Below are 20,012 nucleotides of genomic sequence, written 5' to 3'. Positions count from 1 at the left end.
ATCAAATCCTTAAATACATACCTGAGTAGTTTAATGCATAATTAAATGAATAACTAAATAAATGTTGGTCAAACAATAAATGTCTACAACAACATGCCTATAAATACACTGCTTTATTTCTGTCTGTATGCGAGTAGGTGACTGAATCAGTCCTGCCTCACAGTGAGATCAGTAACATCACTGACAAACAGACAGAAATACAGAAATTAATAATGTAAAAATACAGAAATTAATAAATGTCTAATAAATAAATGAATGTCTTTAAGTTATCTATTTTACTAATAGGCAGCATCTATTCATTTAATTTGTCATTTCCTGTATTTATGTTAGTGTTTAATGGTTGTTTTATTTATCAATTAAAATATTTATGAACTGACTATTAATTCAGTTCAGAACTTATTTCAGCATTATATTTGTATTTATTGAAACATTGAATGATAGTGTGTCATGTGTGTGAAGCATAGATGGCGTGAAGTCACATAGCACCCTATAAAGCAAAACAGAGGGAGAGCGAAAGTGACGTCTGCTACTTAAACCATGATATAAAACAAAGCACTGTGATACACGAGTTAACTGGTTTAATGTTAGAGGATCACACACCATACATGACCATGTACTCACACTGGCAAACTGTACAAAAATGCGACTCCGGTGGGACTCGAACCCACAACCTTTGAATCACTCCTCAGGAGTCAGACTAGAAGTCCAATGCGCTATCCATTGCGCCACGGAGCCACCTGTTGAACAGCCGTGGGTAACAGACCAAGAGCTTAGGTTCTGTGAGATTGTTTGACGTGATGGGGAAGCTTGTGTCGTTTCGTTCATGTCACAGTTATGTACAGACAAATCTGTGAACGACTATTGAAGCAATAACAACCACGTAACTGACTAAGGAGCCACATCCTTCTGCAGTCTCTTTCTGTTCGGGACTGGTCACGTTGTTTGTCTTGGATGCTTTCTGTTGTACTGAAAGGTTTAGGGTAATGCTAACATCGCTGCGGTCTGTATTGCAGAAGGCGCTCTCCTCCTGGGTGGACTACTCTCTTCCACTTGTTCTTGTTTACCCTTACGTAGGATATCGGCCTTATAGACGGTGTCGAGTTGCTGTTAGTTTTACATTTCTGTATCTAGAAGCTGCCGTGAGTGTATTATAAGACCGGGAGCTACAGATCCTCAGTCGCCATCTTATTTGCCCAGCAGTCTTAAAGCAGTTCACAAAAACCCGATAATACTTCCGGTTTGGTTGTGCGAGCCTTCAAAATAAAAGCCGAGCGTGAGCGCAGTAACTGTCGCGCTTATACTGCCAGAATAACAGACAGTTCCTTCAATTGACTAAAAGGACTCAAGGACTACAGGACTCAAGTGAATGTACTTAGTTACTGTCCACCCCAGCTCTTTTATGGTTATCTCTATTGTGATGGAAATCTAAAAATGAAAAGTTGACAAAATGATCGAGTTGTCTTTGTATATTAATAAGAGCTTTGCAAAAGATCAGTATACAGTCACAATAGAGTGCAATTGCAGACTGATAACGAACAAAGAGTGTATATGAACCTTACAGAGAAAAGAAATAAGGAGGCAGGGTCAGGATTTGTGTGTGTGAACAATTCTGGGTGCCATCCTAACTGCCAAGAAGAAGCAGCTGCATGTTCTGGGACTAACTACTCCCTAGTTGGTACCGGACAGTACCTAGATAAGGAGCATACATGTGAGAATAGATTCACATCCAGGGTTATACAATGCCAGGTCATACAAAGTTCAAACCAGGTTATACAAAGAGCCAAATGTGATTTTTCTATTACACTATCTAAGGGAAAGCAATTTATTTGATGTCCTCCTTCTGACAGCTCTTGTTTTTTTTTACATATGGACACCAACGCTATAGTTTTCATTTCCAGGTGGCGATATTCACCTTTTAGAAGCTAGAGAATGTGCTTGGTGAAGCCCACGAGGCTGCAGCACATCTAGCCTCTAGGGGCCCTCCCCTCAGGGCTGCCCATGATGTGGAGACGCTCCTGGTAGAGTGACACTTGACTCCAGATGACATATGGCGATTATTCACCTTATATACATGAAAAATCACATCTACAACCCAATGGGACAGGCGCTGCTTGGAAAGAGCACGACCTCGTCTGGGGTTTAACATTTAATGGCTAAATTTGACTATTTGACTACAAACGTAGCTGTCACAGAACCCAGGTATTTTCATTAAGTACATCACTGTCCCAGATATTTGATTTGAAAAAGATAAAATTAACCAAAAGGATTTGTTTTTAAAGATTTAATTTAAACGATAATGAATGCCATTGAACATTTAGCACACTGTATACTGAACACACAATGACGAGCCCAAGGTCTGCAACAGGCCCCCCATTTGACTTGCTAACTTCCTTAAAGCCAGCTGATGAGGTTGACCATAGAGAGCTTTCATTGTGTCAGTATAAGGGGTTGGTGAATTCAGGTAGGCATCACCTAGACTGCAGTCATTTGATACTCCGCCAATGAAGTCACCTGATTTGATAGTCAAAATAAATGTCAGGCGCAGTCAGCCAAAATTAAACTCGAACGCACCTTTGTCACATTCAGCCATTCAGTAACCACAGAACCCTCAGTCCAGAGAAAAGCAAATTTTCCAGTCTGGAAAATATGGAAGAAAGTCAGCAGACCAGGTAACTAGTTTCAATTCTCCATTTACATTCGATATGAGAGACACGTCCTCGTTCAGAGGAAGTAAAGACAGGCGATGAGACGGACACGAACAACTCCTCTGTATCGCATGCTGCTGGATTTCTCCAGCGTTTGATAAGTTGCCTCATTAATTTTCCGTTCAGTGATTCAATAATTCATATTTAAAACACCAGACTGAGTGAATCTGCTCCATCTCATCCTGTCACCATGTCTGCTAAATTTAATCGTTAATTCATGAAAACACGTGTACCTGGTTCTACATAAAGCTCGCTTGTTGAATGACAGGTGTGGGTTGTTTTTGTGTTGTTTTGCAGAGACAGCGCTACTGCTCTGTCTCTGCTTACCTTTGCCACGCCCGGCCCCCCGAGCGCTCTGGGAGGCGTGTGTGGAGAGTTGAGAAAGGCAAGCAGAGACAGAGCAGTAGCGCTGTCCTCAGTGCTGAATCTTCTTAAAAGACATTTAACGTGATGAGTTGCAACAGTGAATGAGACAGTCAGGGGTCGACAGTAGCGAAATACATTTACTTGAGTACTGTACTTATATATAGTATATTTTCCAGTATCTGTTCTATACTGGAGTATTTTTTTTTTTTTTTAGAAACTTCTGACTTTTACTCCACTAAAAAGACCAATATTGTACTTTTGACTCCACTACATTTCTATGAAGTACTCTTGCTTTGAAGCAGAGCTTTTAGTCAGTGAATTTATTTTACAACATGTCATAGGCCAACTTAGTCGTTTAAATTTATTAAGACTTAAATTTCCTCACAATTGAGGGCGAGGCCACCAAGGCAGTTCTGGGGCTGGTGCGGAACAGGTGCCAAAATTGGAACCAGNAAAACACGTGTACCTGGTTCTACATAAAGCTCGCTTGTTGAATGACAGGTGTGGGTTGTTTTTGTGTTGTTTTGCAGAGACAGCGCTACTGCTCTGTCTCTGCTTACCTTTGCCACGCCCGGCCCCCCGAGCGCTCTGGGAGGCTTGATACACGACACTACACTTTTTGATTGGGTAGTTTAGGACTGTCTCCCGCCCACAAATGATCCAGAATGACTTTCGCAACTCTGCAAAGACTCGCTCAGGACCAGGATGATGCAGATCACTAAAATACTTCTGAATCAGCAGGAGGGCAAACTTTACCAAACTGAGACAATTTAAGCCATAAACTAAGTGAATGTAGTTGTTGTGAGTGGAAGACAGGCTGGTGGACTTCAGTCAGGATGACACACTGTGGGCACACAGATCACAGAATCAATCACTTATCAGGTGAATGACTTATCAAATGAAAATTCACTAAAGAAAAGTATTGCAAATATATAGATTAAAAAACAATTACATTCAAGAACAAAGCCTGACAAGTGACCAATAACTGCCAATCAAAATCACAAAATCAAAATGTCTTGATGTATGAAAACAAAGACTCACCTTTGTGTCGTTAATTCAGCTTTCAAACTGACACAACTACATCCTTACGGCGTTTGCATCATCCTAGCAATCATCCTCGTTCCCGTGACACAGCTAGAAAGAAAATTTTTACAAAGATTAAAAGTCCATGGCTTAAGAATATACAATACAAAGATTAATAACTGACTGTGTTTAGAGCCGGAGGTGTTCTGTCAACAGTTTTACAGGAGTCTCTTTCACTACTGTGGTCTATGGGAAAAACGCTTTTTGGGCCGATTTTTTTGCTGCAATACCACGAGTGGCCACTGGGAAAATTGGCTGCAAGGCCCTATCCTACTCTTATCATACATCCATGAGGCACACTAATTCAACGTCGCTAGCGTCTTTACACTACTGCTACGGGGGGCATACGTAACTTTCTGCAGCTAAATAACATGCCCCCTAAATGATACACAGACAGGAGGTCAGAGCTTTTTAGACATGGACGACTGATTTTTCTTTTAGATCACAAAACTTTACATCCTCTATCTTTCTGTGTGTTTCTCTCTATGGGTGTAACCAGAGCAAGAGAAGACTACCTGCAATGTGAGGACTACTTTATGGCTGTTGCCGGTCTGTCAGCCCAAAGAAGCAAAGACCCAAGCACACAGGTGTGTGTGTGTGTGTGTGTGTGTGTGTTTGCGTGTTTGCATGGTCATTAGGGCTGTAACAGATACTTCACAGTGATGTAAAGTATGTAATTGATTTTGAAAAAAAAAAAAATGTTTGTTAAAAAAGTAAAAAAAGTATAGACAGTATAAAATGTGTTTTCCTCAGAAGTATCTTAGGTTCTCCGAGACACTTAACCTATTTAGGTTCTCTAAGAAGTTTGTGTTTTCATGTCAGAAGTTTTCCCAGACCTCATTCTTGTAAAGGAAACCATATACACTGAACAAATATAAACACAACACTTTAGTTGTTGCTCCCATTTTCACTAGTTGAAATAAAAGATCTAAGACATTTTCTAAGCACATTAAAAGGCTTATTTCTCTCAGATGTTGTTCACATACGTGTTTAAATCCGCATTAGTGAGAACTTTTCCTTTGCCAGGATAATCCCTCCACCGACAGGTGTGTCATATCAAGATGCTGAGTACACAGCATTATTATTGCATAATATAATATTATCTTGGGCTACAGATGTGTGTTTTTATCTGGTGTTACCACCATCCGCCTCATACAGTTGATCAGGTTGTTGATTGTGGCCTGTGGATTGCTGGTCCACATAAGCTTCCAGCCAGAGATGGTTTCTGATGATTGGTGCATGGCTGGTGTATGGCTGCTCTCAGACGATCTTACAGGTGACAGGTGAGGTCTTGATATGACACACCTGTCAGGGGGAAGGATGATCTTGGCAAAGGAGAAGTGGTCACTTATGTGGATTTATTATGTGGAGTATTACGGCCACATTGAGGGAAAAAAAGAAACTTTCCTCATTTTAAAGCTTCTGATATTTCCTCTAAAACAACACAGAGCCTAAAATGACAACTTTACTCTCATAATATTATCACTTTATTCTTGTTAAATTATCACTTTATTCTTGTAATATTATGATTTTATCATATATGACTTATTCTAAATATCTCAACATTTTTTTCCCTCAATATGCTCCTAATACTCTGTCATAGATTTAAACAGATGTGAACATTTAAGAAACTAAGCTCCCTGTGTGTGTATAGAAAAAAATCGAAGATCTTTTATTTCAATTCATGAAAAATTAGCGTAAAAACCAAAAGCCATTTTTTTTTAAAACAGTCATTGCAAGTAAACAAAATAAGAAGATGCTGTTAGAGCAACCTTAGAAACAAGCACAGACCAGCAGTTTGAATATGTAACATACGGGCCACGTATAGAAGACCACACAGCAAGCAGAATGCCCACACCCTTACTGTGTGAGATACTACTGAAGGTAGTGGCCTGTTCAATCTGTGTCCCTCTCTGCAGGTCGGGGCGTGCATCGTGAACCAGGAGAATAAGATAGTTGGCATTGGTTACAATGGTATGCCCAATGGATGTGATGGCAAGCTGCCATGGGCACGTGTTGCTGATGACCGACTTGAAACTAAATACCCATATGGTGAGAATGCATCTGCACACGCACTCTTTTCATTTTGGACAGTAATCATTCTGGTTTTATCTTTTGAAGAAAAAGTGAATACACAACAAAATAACAAAGTGCTCTTAGTTTCCTCTACCACGCCACAGAAGTCCGTAGTAATCATGTGACATTGTGTGGGAGGTTTTCTGGACTTTAAGGGCATTTGTGTGTGGAGCAAAGACTAATTCATTAGTGGTCCATACTATGCTGCTGAGTTCTCTTCATGTCTCGACGTTGGCCTGTAGAGGGTGGTACAGGATAAATAATGAGGAAATCTTAACCTCTTTCTCCATTGATCAGATACTTTCATATTGTACTTTGTATTTCTCACAATTTCTCCTTTTTCTTTCTTTCCTTATCTCTTAGTGCTTCATTAAGGGTGTGACAGAGGGTAAATAAGTCATCTACAGCTTTCTCCACTCACAAACAGCTCTATGTCTCCATTTCTCTCTGTCTCCTTGTTTTACTTTTTTACCGTCAACAAATGGACTGAAAATTCCAGAGAAAATCAGTCTATTCACACAATATTTCTGCATAATAACTAACACTTAAACAAGACAAACATTAAAGGCCATAACAGCGACCCCTTGATGCTGCAGGTTTTTACACCCCCCCCTTTATCAACGTGAACTAAACAAGCAATTTACTGATGATTTTCTTCTTCTTTTTCTGTTAAAATGTAACGATTCCTGAGTGTGGTGTCAGAACTGGAGATGAAACGGTACAAAAATGTAATATCACTATTATAGTGACCGATATTATCATGGTACTGTTAAAATGTGCTGAAAATGTTAAAATCATCATTTCACCAAGTGAATGTTTGCATTTTAACATTGAAATAATAACATGTCAGGGTTCCACGGTCATGAAATTCCTGGAAAAGTTATGGAATTAGAAAAAGAGTTTTCCAGGCCTGGAAATGGTTTGGAATTAAGTAAATGTTTTGGAAAAGTTTTGAATACACACTGTTTTCGCCTATTGTTTAAAATATGTTAATCAGTCCCTCCAGAAAGTCACAATGTTGCGATGGCAATTATTAACACAAAAATCATCATGCAAATTGAACCAATCATGCCAGTCCCTCTGCAAAACCTTGATGTACGTCACCAAACTCCTTCCTTGTTTCTGGTTTTGAAGCATGTGAAGCTGCAGACATGTGACATGAAGGTCTCACATTTACCAAACATTACTGTTAAAGACTGTAAAGCTGATGTTTTGCCCCGAAAGTGGGTTAAATTGTGCAACATCGTGGTGGAACCACAGGTGTAGAGCTGCTGAAGCCACCAGAACGACAATTTCCAAACATCTATCACACATCAAGCAACACCCAAGAAAACATTCCACCTTAAAAGATGCTAGTTGAGGGGCGAAATAATATCTTACACAGCAGCACGCAACAAAGCCAGAAAATTAGAGCAGGAACAACTCATAGATTCAATGCTTGACTTAGATCGTAGACACTCCACATCACCCTCCCCTGAACTATATAAAGAAAGACTGGCCTTACAAATGCAATATAACCTAATATCAACACAGGAAACGGAACGACATCTGCTCAGGTCTCGAGGTTTTATATACGAGCATGGTGAAAAGGCAGGCCGTCTTTTGGCCCACCAGCTTAAATGTAGATTGGCGGCCCGGCTCATACCACAGATTCAGAAGTCTCCAAAGTGGCAAGGCTCCCGGACCAGACAGCTACCCAGTCGAATTTTACAAAAGATTTTCATCCAAATTAGCCCCTCTGTTACTTGAAATGTTTAATCATTCACTGGATCAGGGAGCCTTGCCACAGACCCTCACAGAAGCTAATATTACACTTCTGTTAAAACCTGGGAAGAATGCAGTTGATTGTGGCTCTTATAGGCCCATATCACTTCTAAATGGCGATGTTAAGATACTAGCCAAGCTTCTTGCTATTAGGTTGGATAATGTTATGATGGACATAATTTCGCCAGATCAGACAGGCTTTATCAGGGGTCGCCACTCCTTTTCTAATATACGAAGGCTCCTCAGTGTCGTTCACTCTCCCGCATCCTTGGAGATTCCCGAGGTGGTGGTCTCCCTGGATGCGGAAAAAGCGTTTGATCGGGTCGAGTGGCCCTATTTATTTGCGGTACTGGGAAAATTTGGATTTGGGCCCAAACTTATAGCTTGGATACGGCTGTTGTATGCATCACCTAAAGCAAGTGTAATCACTAATAAATTGCGTTCTAAGTCCTTCTCACTGTCCAGGGGTACCCGGCAGGGCTGTCCTCTTAGTCCACTTCTCTTCGCTTTAGCTATCGAGCCTCTCTCCACTATGCTGAACACCCCACAACGCTTTAAGGGAATCTACAGAAAACAGTTAGAACAGAGAGTATCCTTATATGCAGATGACTTATGCTTTACATCTCAGACCCAGTGTCATCTGCCCCTGACATTGTGAACATGTTACTCATTTTTGGCAGGTTTTCAGGATATAATTTGAACTTTTTAAAGAGTGAGTGTTTTCCAATCAATAACTTAGCCCTCCAAATTGCAGAAACAGAGTTGCCCTTCCCTCTCTCTAGAATATTTGGAATTCAATGTTACCCGTTTCGTTCTCTGTTTGTATACAAAAATTTTACTCCCCTGATTAATAATCTGACTGAATCTGAAAAAATGTGACCTTCAGAAGTGGAGTGTTCTAAACCTAACCCTAGCAGGAAAAATAGCATGTATTAAAATGAACATATTGCCAAGGCTTTTATACCTCTTTCAGAGTATTCCAGTCTTCCTTCCAAAGTCATTTTTCAGACTGGTTGATAAACTGTTGTCTTCATTTTTATGGGGTAACAAGCATCCCAGGATTCGTAAGGAATTCCTTCAAAGACATAAGTCAGAGGGGGGTGTGGCTCTGCCCAATCTGATGTATTATTATTGGGCAGCAAACCTACAAAAAATAGTTTATTGGATTCACAGACCAGATGCTGATTGGTGCCAAACAGAAATTAATGCCTGTATATCATCATCACTCCCTGCATTAGTTACGTCAAAGCTCCCCCTCTCTCCCAAACAATACTCCTCATGTCCGATTGTAATCTCCACCTTAAAAATTTGGGCACAATTCCGACAAAACTTCAATCTGACAGACTTCTCTCTTTATAGTCCCATCTGCAATAATCATGTCTTTACCCCAGCCAAATTAGATCATGTCTTTGTCCAGTGGCAGAGGGCAGGCCTAAGTAAATTCAGTGATCTCTATATAGATGGTACTTTTGCCACATTTGATGCTCTCTCCACCAAGTTTAATTTACAGCGCTCTAGTCTTTTCCGCTATCTCCAAATTCGCCGGTTTGTTCGTACCATCAGCCCATGTTTTCCTAATTTACCTCCAAAAAAAGGAATAGATATCATTCTGCAAATTCCCATGCGCCGCAGAGGTCTCATCTCACAAATATATAATAGTATCAAATCATTCAATAAAGTGATGATAGATAGGATCAGAGCAGACTGGGTAGAAGAACTGGGAATAAATATCTCTGATGCAACCTGGGATGATGCTTTATATACAGTAAATGGGTCAACCTCATGTGCTCGCCTTGGCTTGATTCAATTCAAGGTGCTCCATCGAATCCATTATAGCAAAGCCAGACTCTCTAGGATCTATTCTAATGTCAGCGAAACATGTGAACGTTGTCATGTAGCTAAAGCTGATTTGGCCCATGTGTTCTGGTCCTGTAATAAACTGTATAATTTCTGGACCACGAAATTTCAAACTTTATCTGAAGCTTTTGGCAGAGATATCCAACCTAGTGCTGAAATGGCTATATTTGGAGTCCCAGGGGAGGGTTCATCTATGACAAATAAAATTAAAAACGTGCTTGCTTTTTCAACTCTCCTGGCTCGGAGGAGAATCCTGTTGGAGTTGAAATCAGCACATCCACCCAAATCCTCCTCCTGGATGAAAGACCTGATTTTATTCCTAAAGTGCTGATTACACACATCAAAAGCTCTTAACAGGTTTTTGGGGTGTACTACTACATATGTGAAAAGTTGTATAAAGTCTTTTGTGACTCCAGAGGGAGAAGTCTAATGATTGTCTCATGTGACATCACTTGAGGTCATGTCAGTTGGAGCAGTTTAGCTCACCAGACCTCTAACTCGCTCTTCATTCCTCTTAGAGGCTACATTAGCTGCTACTAGCATAGCACACTGAATCGCAAAAGTTTAATGAAAAGCAAATAAGAAAACTTTTAGCCGGTAATGTAGGCAGTAGGCTTTGACAAGGAAAGAGAATGGATCTGGATTTTGATGTAAAAGAACAGACATATTTATGTTAGATCCAGATGATAAACTCTGTGAAATTGTTTGGAATTGGCAGAAGTGCCATTCTAGTTGAACTTAAAACAAAAAAACATGCAGTGTCTTGTATTGACTGGGGAACATTTCAATGCTCTGTCTCACAGTGTGCCATGCAGAGCTGAATGCCATTATGAACAAGAACAGTGCTGATGTGAAAGGCTGCACCATGTATGTGGCTTTGTTCCCCTGCAACGAGTGCGCCAAGCTCATCATCCAGGCAGGTGGGTGTTGAACACACACACACACACACACACACACACACACACACACACACACACACACACACACACACACACACACACACACACACACTCATGATGAAGCCTTAAAACATAATGTAAATATTAATTAATATAATAATTTATAGAAGTGAGTGCATGTCACTTATAAATTTATATATAAATGTAATAAAAACACACACACACACTAAATATTGGTAAACCAATACTGATTTTTGAAGGTTGACAAAGATGTTTTATATGAATATAAACTGTATTAAATTTTAACTGCTTAATGAAAATATTTTTTGCACTGCACTGGCACTCTGACTGCTGTTATTCAGTACCAGCCTCCACGTACACAAGATGGCAGATGCTGGCGCATTTTGGCTGCCGCACCGTCCCTGATCCTAATTTCTGCCTTTGACGCTCTAACCTGGCCGGTAAAGTTGCTGTGAGTCTGTGGCTACATGCTATCTACCTGCCGTCTTTATATACTTCCCGTCCCCAAACTCTATCCCATCTCTCTGGTCCACCCCATCTTCCTCATTATGTCATCACATCAAACCACACGTGAATCTGTCCAATCTCTGTCCCCTCCCTCGGTCTTCACAATTTAACACAAAGCAATGTCACCTGAAACTGACTTTGCTTAACGATCGCTCACTCAACAATAAAAGCCTCATCGTGAATGAATTTATAACAGACAGTAACCTGGATGTCCTCTGCTTCAGTGAAACCTGGCACAAACCACTGGTCTGCTCCACTGGTCTTACACAACATACATCAACTCTCCAGCCTCAACCTCAACATCTTTGACCACCTGGCAATCACTATGGACATTGACATTCCTATCTCCATCCCAAAAGATAAATGCAAGATCTCCTTCAGAAATCTCAAATCTATCTCCCCCTCAGCTCTTTCTGCTTCTCTTGAAAGTAAAATGATAACCCCTCTGGTCTTGTGAACTACTACAACACTCTCTTCCTGTCTTGATCAGCTGGCTCCCATCAAAACCAATTGGGTCTCATTCACACACTCAGCTCCTGAACTCTGCCAAATAAAATCCTGTAAGCACCAGCTTGAAAGACTTTACAGGAAAACTGGTTTAACAGTGCATCTCCAAGCCTACACAGACTACCTCCTACAATACAAAGACACTCACACTCCTGCCCAGTTGGCCTACTACTCACACCTCATACCCTCTGGTTCCACCATCCACAAGGTTCTCTTTTCTACAATAAACAAACTTCTGAAACCCAGTGACAACACCTTCAACTCCCTCACTGTCAACAAGTTCAATTCTTTCCTTTCCAAACCAAAATTGAAGCCAAATTTACGGCCATTTTCCAATCTCCCCTTTCTGTAAAAAATACTGGAATGAGTTGTTGCGTCTGAGCTCAAAGCCCACCTCACCTCCAATGATATGTTCGAACCACTTCAGTCCAGCTTTTGATCACAACATAGCACAGAAACAGCCCTCCTCAAAGTCATCAACGACCTCCTCGCCTCAGATTCTGGTCACCTCAACATTCTCATCCTCTTGAACCCCACTGCAGCTTTTGACACTGGCAACCACACCATTCTTTTCTTTCGCCTTGAATCCTCCCTCACCATCACTGGTTCAGCCCTCTCCTGGCTAAGGTCATATCTCACAAACGGACAACAGTTCATCAACATCAACAGCTGCACTTCCTCTGTCACTCTTCTGTCCCAAGGCGTCCCCCAGGGTTCAGTGCATGGTCCTCTCCTGTTCATCGTCTACATGCTCCCCCTTGGTAACATCCTACGCCATCATGGTCTCCACTTCCACTGCTACGCCGATGACGTCCAGCTCTACATCTCCACAAAATCCATCACGACTGCAATTCATTCCACTCTGACCAACTGGCTCACTGAAATAAAGTCATGGATGGAAACCAACTTCCTCAAACTAAAATAAATCAGACATGGTCATAACCACCCATAACTTCTGCCTCACTATCGACAACTCTACTCTCTCTTCCTCCCCACACAGCCCAACCTTGGAGCTATCTTGGCCAGCAACCTCTCCTTTGAACACCATGTCAATCAAATCACCAGAACTGCCTCTTTGCACCTAAAAAACATAGCTCGTCTATGCCCATCACTTTCCTTCTCTGCTGTTCAAACTTTGATCTATGCCTTCATCACATGCTGAATAGACAACTGCAACAGCATTCTCCATGGCTCATCATCCAAAGTCCTAAATAAACTTCAGTATATCCAGAACTCTGCTGCTCGCCTGCTCACCTGCTCACCTACTCCTCACCTGCTCCCATGACCACATCACCCCTGTCCTCCAGAAACTTCACTGGCTCCCTGTCCCACAATGAATCCAATTCAAAGTTGTTCTTACTCACAAAACCCTCCATAACCAGGCCCCCTCCTACCTCACTGACCTGCTCCGCCACCAGACCCCCTCCTGCACCCTCTGCTCATTTAATGCCAACCTCCAGTCTCCACCATTCAGGACCAAGCACCGGACCTGGGGCGTCAGAGCCTTTTCCATAGATGCCCCCTCCCTCTGGAACTCTCTCCCCAAACACATCAGAGACTGTACCTTGAAAAGCATTACATAAGTGAAATATATTGTTATTATTATTAATATTATTGTTGTTTTTTTTTTTTTTAGAATTTGGCTGCAACATAACAAAATGTGACAAAGTGAAGGTGTTCATACTTTCTGAATGCACCGCATGTATTTATTATGCATCAATGTTATCATGTAGATTATTGTCCCAGCTGTTCTCTTGTTGAGGCAGGACTGCACTCAGTACAGCGCACGCACACACACACACACACACACACACACACACACTGAACAGCAGAGCAGAGAGGCTGCGCTGGACACAGGTGAAGTAAAGATAACTGAAGATTACTGGAGTTGATAACTATTACTGAACTTTACTGTAAGTTCAACAAGCATTAAACAGAAAAGAGATATTTTCATGTATTTTTTCAGCTGTCTATTGCACAACAACATCACGCCGGTTAAGAAAATAGGACCGACAACCAGTCCATGAGAAATCTGTCTTTCCAAAACCGGTCCATGGTGCAAAAAAGGTTGGGGACCACTCTCATAGTTGCTGTGTAAACAATTAATAAAGAAAAAGAATCATTTTATTGTCCAAGTATGATTTACACACAAAAGTTGACCTCTCTATTTCATACACACACACACACACACACACACACACACACACACACACACACACACACACACACACACATATATACACTGCTCAAAAACATAAAGGGAACACTTAATGATCACAGTAGAACACCAGGTCAGTTAAACTTCAGGGATATCAATCTGTCCATTTAGGAAGAACAAGTGATTGTGAATCAGTTTCACCTGCTTTGGTGCAAGTGAAAGTGACAACAAGTGAAAAAAGCAAGACAACCCTCTAAAAGGGAATGGTTCTACATGTGGTGTCCACAGACAGTGGCTCTCTCCTGGTCCTTCCTGACTGATTCTTCTCTAGTTCTAGTTCTCTAGTCCTTGTCACTACTGGTAGCATGAGGCGGTACCTGCAGCCCAGTCAGGTTGCACAATTAGTCCAGTTCCTCCATGATGGCACATCCATACATGAGGTCGCAAGGTTTGCTGTGTCTCCCAGCACAGTCTCAAGAGCATGGAGGAGATACCAGGAGACCGGCTGTTACAGGAGGAGAGCTGGACAGGGCCGAAGAAGGGCATCGGGATGAAATCCTCAGAGTGATTGTCAGACCTGACGCTGGTGCAGTGGGCCCTGGGTTCCTCCTGCTGCAGGACAATGCCCGGCCTCCTGTGGCCAGAGTCTGTAGGCAGTTCCTAAATCCAGTTGAGCACCTATGGGAAGTTATGTATGGGTGCATCTGATGCCGCCAAGTACCGCCACAGACTGTCCGGGAGCTCACTGATGCCCTGATCCAGGTCTGGGATGAGATCCTCCAGGACACCATCCACTGACTCATCAGCAGCATGTCCAGATGTTGTCAGGAGTGTATACAGGCATGCAGGGGCCACTACTGAGTCACTTTATGAGTTGCCTTAATGAAACTGACGCAAGTTGGATCAACCTGTGATTTCCATTTTTTCACTTTGATTTTGGGTGTGATTGTGAATCCAGCCCTCAGTGGGTTGATGATTTTGGTTTCCATTGACCGTTGTTACGTCATTTTGTTCTCAACAAATTATACAATGTCCATCAGAAAAGATTTTCAACTTGAATAATTTCTTCATCAAGATCCAATGTGTGATATATTTTTTTGAGCAGTGTATTTAAATTTGGAGGTTTTGGTTGGCCTTAAGTGAAATATCTTCCTCTGAATAAAACATGGGGATGGATTAAGGGGCAGATGTAGCCATACAGGATACTCTTCATACTGTCCTCTCCCATCCCACTGATCGTGTGCTTCTCCAGGTAAGAAGCAGGTCTCTGCTAAGAAGACTAATAACTGTCTTTATTTTTCACTCTTGCCTTCTGTGTCCCTTTGTTATCCCTCTGTCTATCCAGGTTTTAAGGAAGTGGTCTATCTTTCTGACAAGTACCATGACAAACCGGAGATGAAGGCCTCCAGAAAGCTGCTCAGCCTGGCAGGCGTAAAAGAGAGGTGAGTAGCAGCTTTTCTCTGGTACACAAAAGGACGATTTCACATGGATTTTCAGGCACTGTTGTTTTTTGATGGTGTCGTAATTAACCTCTTTTGTTGCAGCTGGGAGCTGAGCTGTCTCAGCTTACTCAGCTTTTTCCCCTGACATCAAAGGTCAGGTTTTTTTTTTTATGTAATTTTTTCGGCTTTTTAGGCCTTTATTAGAGTAGCAGTGAGAGAGAGAGACAGGAAGGTTGGGGGTGAGAGACAGGGGAGGACATGCAGCAAAGGGCCTGGATTTGAACGCAGGCAACTGCAGTAAGGACTGAGTCCTAATGGTACGCGCTCTACCAGGTGAGCCACCAGGCGCCCCAGGTCTGGCCTCTTGGGTCGAAGCTCAAGCTTATGCTTAAGGTGTTCCACTTCCACTTGCAGGGCGTTTGCCATTGTCAGCCACCGTAATTTCTGCTGGGAGATGGGTCAAGCGTGAAAAATAGGTGAGACGTCAAATCTCTAGATCATGTGACGGAGCCATGAGGTGTGAGACGCTTGCAGCTTGAAGAGTAGCTACACCATGGCTAATAATTGTGCTTGTGCTGCTCTCTGCTCTCACTTCACAGTACACCATTGCTGATGCACAGTTGGGCGTGGTCAGCTGTGATGATGGGCGTGGTCAGACATACAGAGGTCGTTGCCACAATGCTTTTCAGGCTCTGCCCTGGCTGTGTGAATAGATCAGCTGAAGAAAACATTTAGACAATATCAATATATTATTGTCTTTTTTTCTTATCATCTAATTCTTCAACACTCAGTAATCAGTTTACACATGGACCCATTGGCGCTATGGTTAATCCATGGGTCGAAGGGTCGGGTCATAAAAATGAACACTGATTAATAGTTGATGGGTCATGAAAAAAAAAAAAATTACATCCTCTATCCTGGGGACCCAAATGTAGTGCAGTGGGCTCATAATTTTGTGCTATTTGGACACATGACACATTCAGTATTAATAAACTAACAACTACAGATGATAATGGCAAAGTAAAGAAACATGGGATTCTGGGACAGTTCCTGGAAGGAGTCACAGAGAGAGAAGCGACTACATGTTGGGCTAAGTGATGGTTTATGGTTTTCACACACACACACACACACACACACACACACACACACACACACACACACACACAGTTTTTTCTGTTGACAACTATCAGGGGACAGATGAAAGTATCACTTGAAAAGACAATGAAAAGGTGACTTTGGTGCCTCATGTTTTTATTTGGTGTTTCCTGTGTGTCCTCATACCTGTGCGTTCCCGACTTATGTGTGTGTTGTTTTTTCCTCTGTGTCTTTGCAGGCAGTTCAAGCCCAGGAAGATTGAGATTGTCATTCCATTAAATGAATGAATGCTGAACAGCGCAGAACGAAGCGGGGAGGCAGAGGAAGACTGACGAGATTGAATGCCTCATTTTCTGTATGTCTTCTTGCCCCCTGCTTTGTCCAAAGGGAAACTCAAGGATACCTCGACTATGGGGTCTTTTGATATTTTGATTTAACGGGATATTCAAGATAGTTTAATCTGAGGCTTCACCCTTTTTGGCTGACTGCAGTGGAAGGTCTTTCCATGCTGCTTTCAAAGTTTTTATTTTTTTCTGTCTTTTAAAATTTCCTTTGGGTTTAGGAATACACAAGAACCTTGAACACTCTGTGTTGAGCGTTTGATTTTAAACTCTTTTGTGTTGTCAATCAGATCTTCTCATGGCTGTCTGCACAGGGGAAAACCTGAAATCAGTTTTTTCTCCTTCAAACCAGGTTCCACATTAATACAGAAGTGTCTTGATATTCAGTTCATTTGACCTTCCACATTCACAGTGGATGCTGCCCAATAAATCAGTCTTGTTCTGTTGACACCTGAGAGCTGCTGTGTTACTGTCGGCCTCGTAGCATCTGGGTGAACAGTTGGGCTTTCAGGGGCACAGACTGTGTGTACGCTAATATGTTACAAGTAGTTTATAAAGAATGTTGAGACCTGATAATCCAATCTTGGTACAAATTTCACTTTTAGAGTGAATTTCTTTATAATGCTGATTGGTTATTGAAACAATTGTGTTCTGAAAGTGTTGCTGCTTCAGTTGGTGAGACAAAGTTTCTGTGATTGGAATGGGTTATTGTGTAAAATGTCTTAATATTATCAATTGTAGTTACAACTATTGGTGACACGATGCACTGCAGGGTTTCAGAAAAGGTGTTAGGCCAAGGGGGTCGCCCCGAATTCCCCAACCTAGGCTCAGAGGGCTGCCAGGCTCAGAATACACTGGTTTGATTGTAATGTATTCAGGGATGCCTGACTGCAATATGTGATGGGTCGAAAGCAAGAATGTTTAAATCCAGAGCCAGCAGATTCTCTTTTAATTATCACTGGTAACACTTCTTATTTTAGATTTCTTTCATGGTGCCAAAAGGCTCTTAAAAACATCTTTCTTTATTGTATCTGTGGATGATTAGACCACATGCTGTTTCTTTTTGCTGTCATACTGTCTAATACGTTGTTGAAGACAAGCATATAAAACCTAATCATTTGTTCCTAACATATTCAGAGTTTTCCCATCAATATATACTCAATAAACCACAATGACAAAGTGAAAATGTGTTTTTTTGAAATTTTTCATAGTAAGATAAAAATCAAAAAATGAAATGTCTCATTCACAAAAGAATTCGGAGTTAATTCAGTACTTTGTAGAAGCAGCAGCAGTTACAGCATCCAGTCTTCTTGGGTCTGTCTCTGTAACCTTTGTACACCTGGATTTGGGCAGTTTATCTCATTCTCCCTGATCCTCTCAAAGTCAGTCAGATTACACCTGTGAACAGCCATCATCTGTCTCTCCACAGATGCTCTAAGAGGTTTAAGTCGGGCCTTGGCTGGCCCACTCGTACTTGTGTCGTTTCTTATCAGTTTTTTAATGTGTTCCCCTGACTGCAATTCAAGTTTCCCACTTGGGATAATAAAATGAATCTGAATCTGAAATCTGAAAATCTGAGACATAAAGTGTGATCCATGAGGTCGAGCTGGAGTGACACATTAATGAACACAGCGAACACAGCGTTACACTTCCAATTTCTTCAATCAGGAACAAGTTATAAATCACCTTATTCATTCTATACTCAATTTAGTCTTTATTCCACGTGTGAGGAAGTAGCTCCCTGTGACTATTTTAGAGGGAAAAACTCATCTTGAGATAAAGTTGTTTGTAAAGTTTTTTTTTTTACTTAATTTATATTTGTAATAGAACCTGCTTTGTAGTTAAACTCTTCGAACTTATGTCATGTTTATTGTGTTTCTCATGTTAGTTGTCAGTACTAATGTTTTAGCTGTTAGCTGTAAATTAAGCTACTTCATGGCTACAAGAGTCTGGGTTAGTTGTAACAACAATACACACACACGCACGCACACACACACACACACACAGAGGAGGGGCCGTCAGGGACATTATCTAGAATTACCATGCATATACACATGTGAAACCATACTCATTCGCATACTATACTGAAAACCTCACACACAACAAGTGAAAAGTTTTTACACACACAACTGAAAATGCTTGCACACATACTAGTAAAATGCTCTCATATACACAGCTGATACTCCCTTATAATATTGTGATCAAGCGTTTTTTGAAGTACAATGAGAGAAGTGACCTGGTCAGTTTACTTTGCGGACAACCAATTTGTAATTTGAAATGAGAATATAAAAATAGGGAAAGAAAAACGGTAAACCACCCGTTTACTGTTTTTCATTTTGATAATAAATAACGGAGCATATATTGCAGTGTCTTGCAGTGAATGCACTTCGGCTTCATCCATACACTGTCGCAGCTTTTGCTGTTTTCTACCAGGCAATACCCTAAAAACTTTACCCTAGCAACTGCTTCCCAACGTCTTCACAGGATTTTTCTTCTTCTGACTGTGCTGCACAAGAAGTCTGTCACATCAAACAAGAGGGGCAATAACTAAGATAAGTATTCAGCACAGTTCTCTCTCATGTCGGTTCTTGTTCATTATTATAAAAAAAAAAGATTGACGGCAATGTTAGATAAATGAAACAATATACAATAAGCTTTTGTACTAGGCCTACATAAACTACATTACATGCTACATTTATGATAATCAGTTGCATGCTAATAGTCAGTGGAAACGCGTTTGCTTACAGCATGCCAAATGTCAGAAAGAGGAAGACAGACAGGGGAGACCCACTTCCTTTGCTGGAGAGGGCTTCAGATGAAAGACAGGCCAAATCAGTCAGGGGAGTGGCCAAATCATATGACATTTGCCATGTGATCCTGTACCGTTTTCACAAGAAGAGGCAGAGGCTGGAGTGCCAGGATCCAATTTGATCCCCAGAGTAGGGTACTGGACCCTCAAGACTTTTTGGTCTTCCTCAAGCACTTCCAGACTAACACCAAGTCCTCACTGGAGTCAAAAGTGCTGCTAATTCTGGACAGTCATTCCTCCCACCTTTCTGTGGAGGGGACTGATTTTTGCAGGAGCCATGGGATCATCCTCCTCTCATTCCCCCCACACTGTTCCCATAAGCTGCAGCCCTTAGATCGCAGCGTATATGGGCCACTGAAGAGGCTCGTCAACAACTGCTGTG

The 20,012-nt window shown here is 41.5% G+C and overlaps 1 protein-coding gene and 1 non-coding gene across 2 annotated transcripts; one reads left to right on the top strand and one right to left on the bottom strand.

Annotated features, from left to right (window-relative positions):
* Positions 1-643: 643 nt before the first annotated feature.
* Positions 644-735, bottom strand: trnar-ucu. The gene is given in 2 exon segments: positions 644-679; positions 699-735. It is a non-coding gene; the product is annotated as a tRNA-Arg (tRNA).
* Positions 736-2,577: 1,842 nt separating this feature from the next.
* LOC111217958 (deoxycytidylate deaminase-like) lies at positions 2,578-17,995 on the top strand. Its single transcript, XM_022740019.1, has 6 exons — positions 2,578-2,669; positions 4,654-4,741; positions 6,074-6,206; positions 10,655-10,771; positions 15,289-15,385; positions 16,719-17,995. The coding sequence occupies exons 1-6, from the start codon at positions 2,647-2,649 to the stop codon at positions 16,765-16,767; spliced, it is 507 nt and encodes a 168-aa protein (XP_022595740.1). The 5' UTR covers positions 2,578-2,646; the 3' UTR covers positions 16,768-17,995.
* The last annotated feature ends 2,017 nt before the right edge of the window (positions 17,996-20,012 follow it).

Source organism: Seriola dumerili, unplaced genomic scaffold, assembly GCF_002260705.1.
Source record: "Seriola dumerili isolate Sdu_G_001 unplaced genomic scaffold, Sdu_1.0 BDQW01000050.1, whole genome shotgun sequence".
NCBI lineage: Eukaryota > Metazoa > Chordata > Actinopteri > Carangiformes > Carangidae > Seriola > Seriola dumerili.
This window is presented reverse-complemented; position numbering and strand designations above follow the sequence as displayed.

Coding starts and splice junctions, on each gene's coding strand:
- LOC111217958 (XM_022740019.1), top strand. CDS start 2,647: ATGGAAGAAAGTCAGCAGACCAG. Junction 2,670..4,653: donor GAAGAAAGTCAGCAGACCAG/GTAACTAGTTTC, acceptor GGGTGTAACCAG/AGCAAGAGAAGACTACCTGC. Junction 15,386..16,718: donor CTGGCAGGCGTAAAAGAGAG/GTGAGTAGCAGC, acceptor GTGTCTTTGCAG/GCAGTTCAAGCCCAGGAAGA.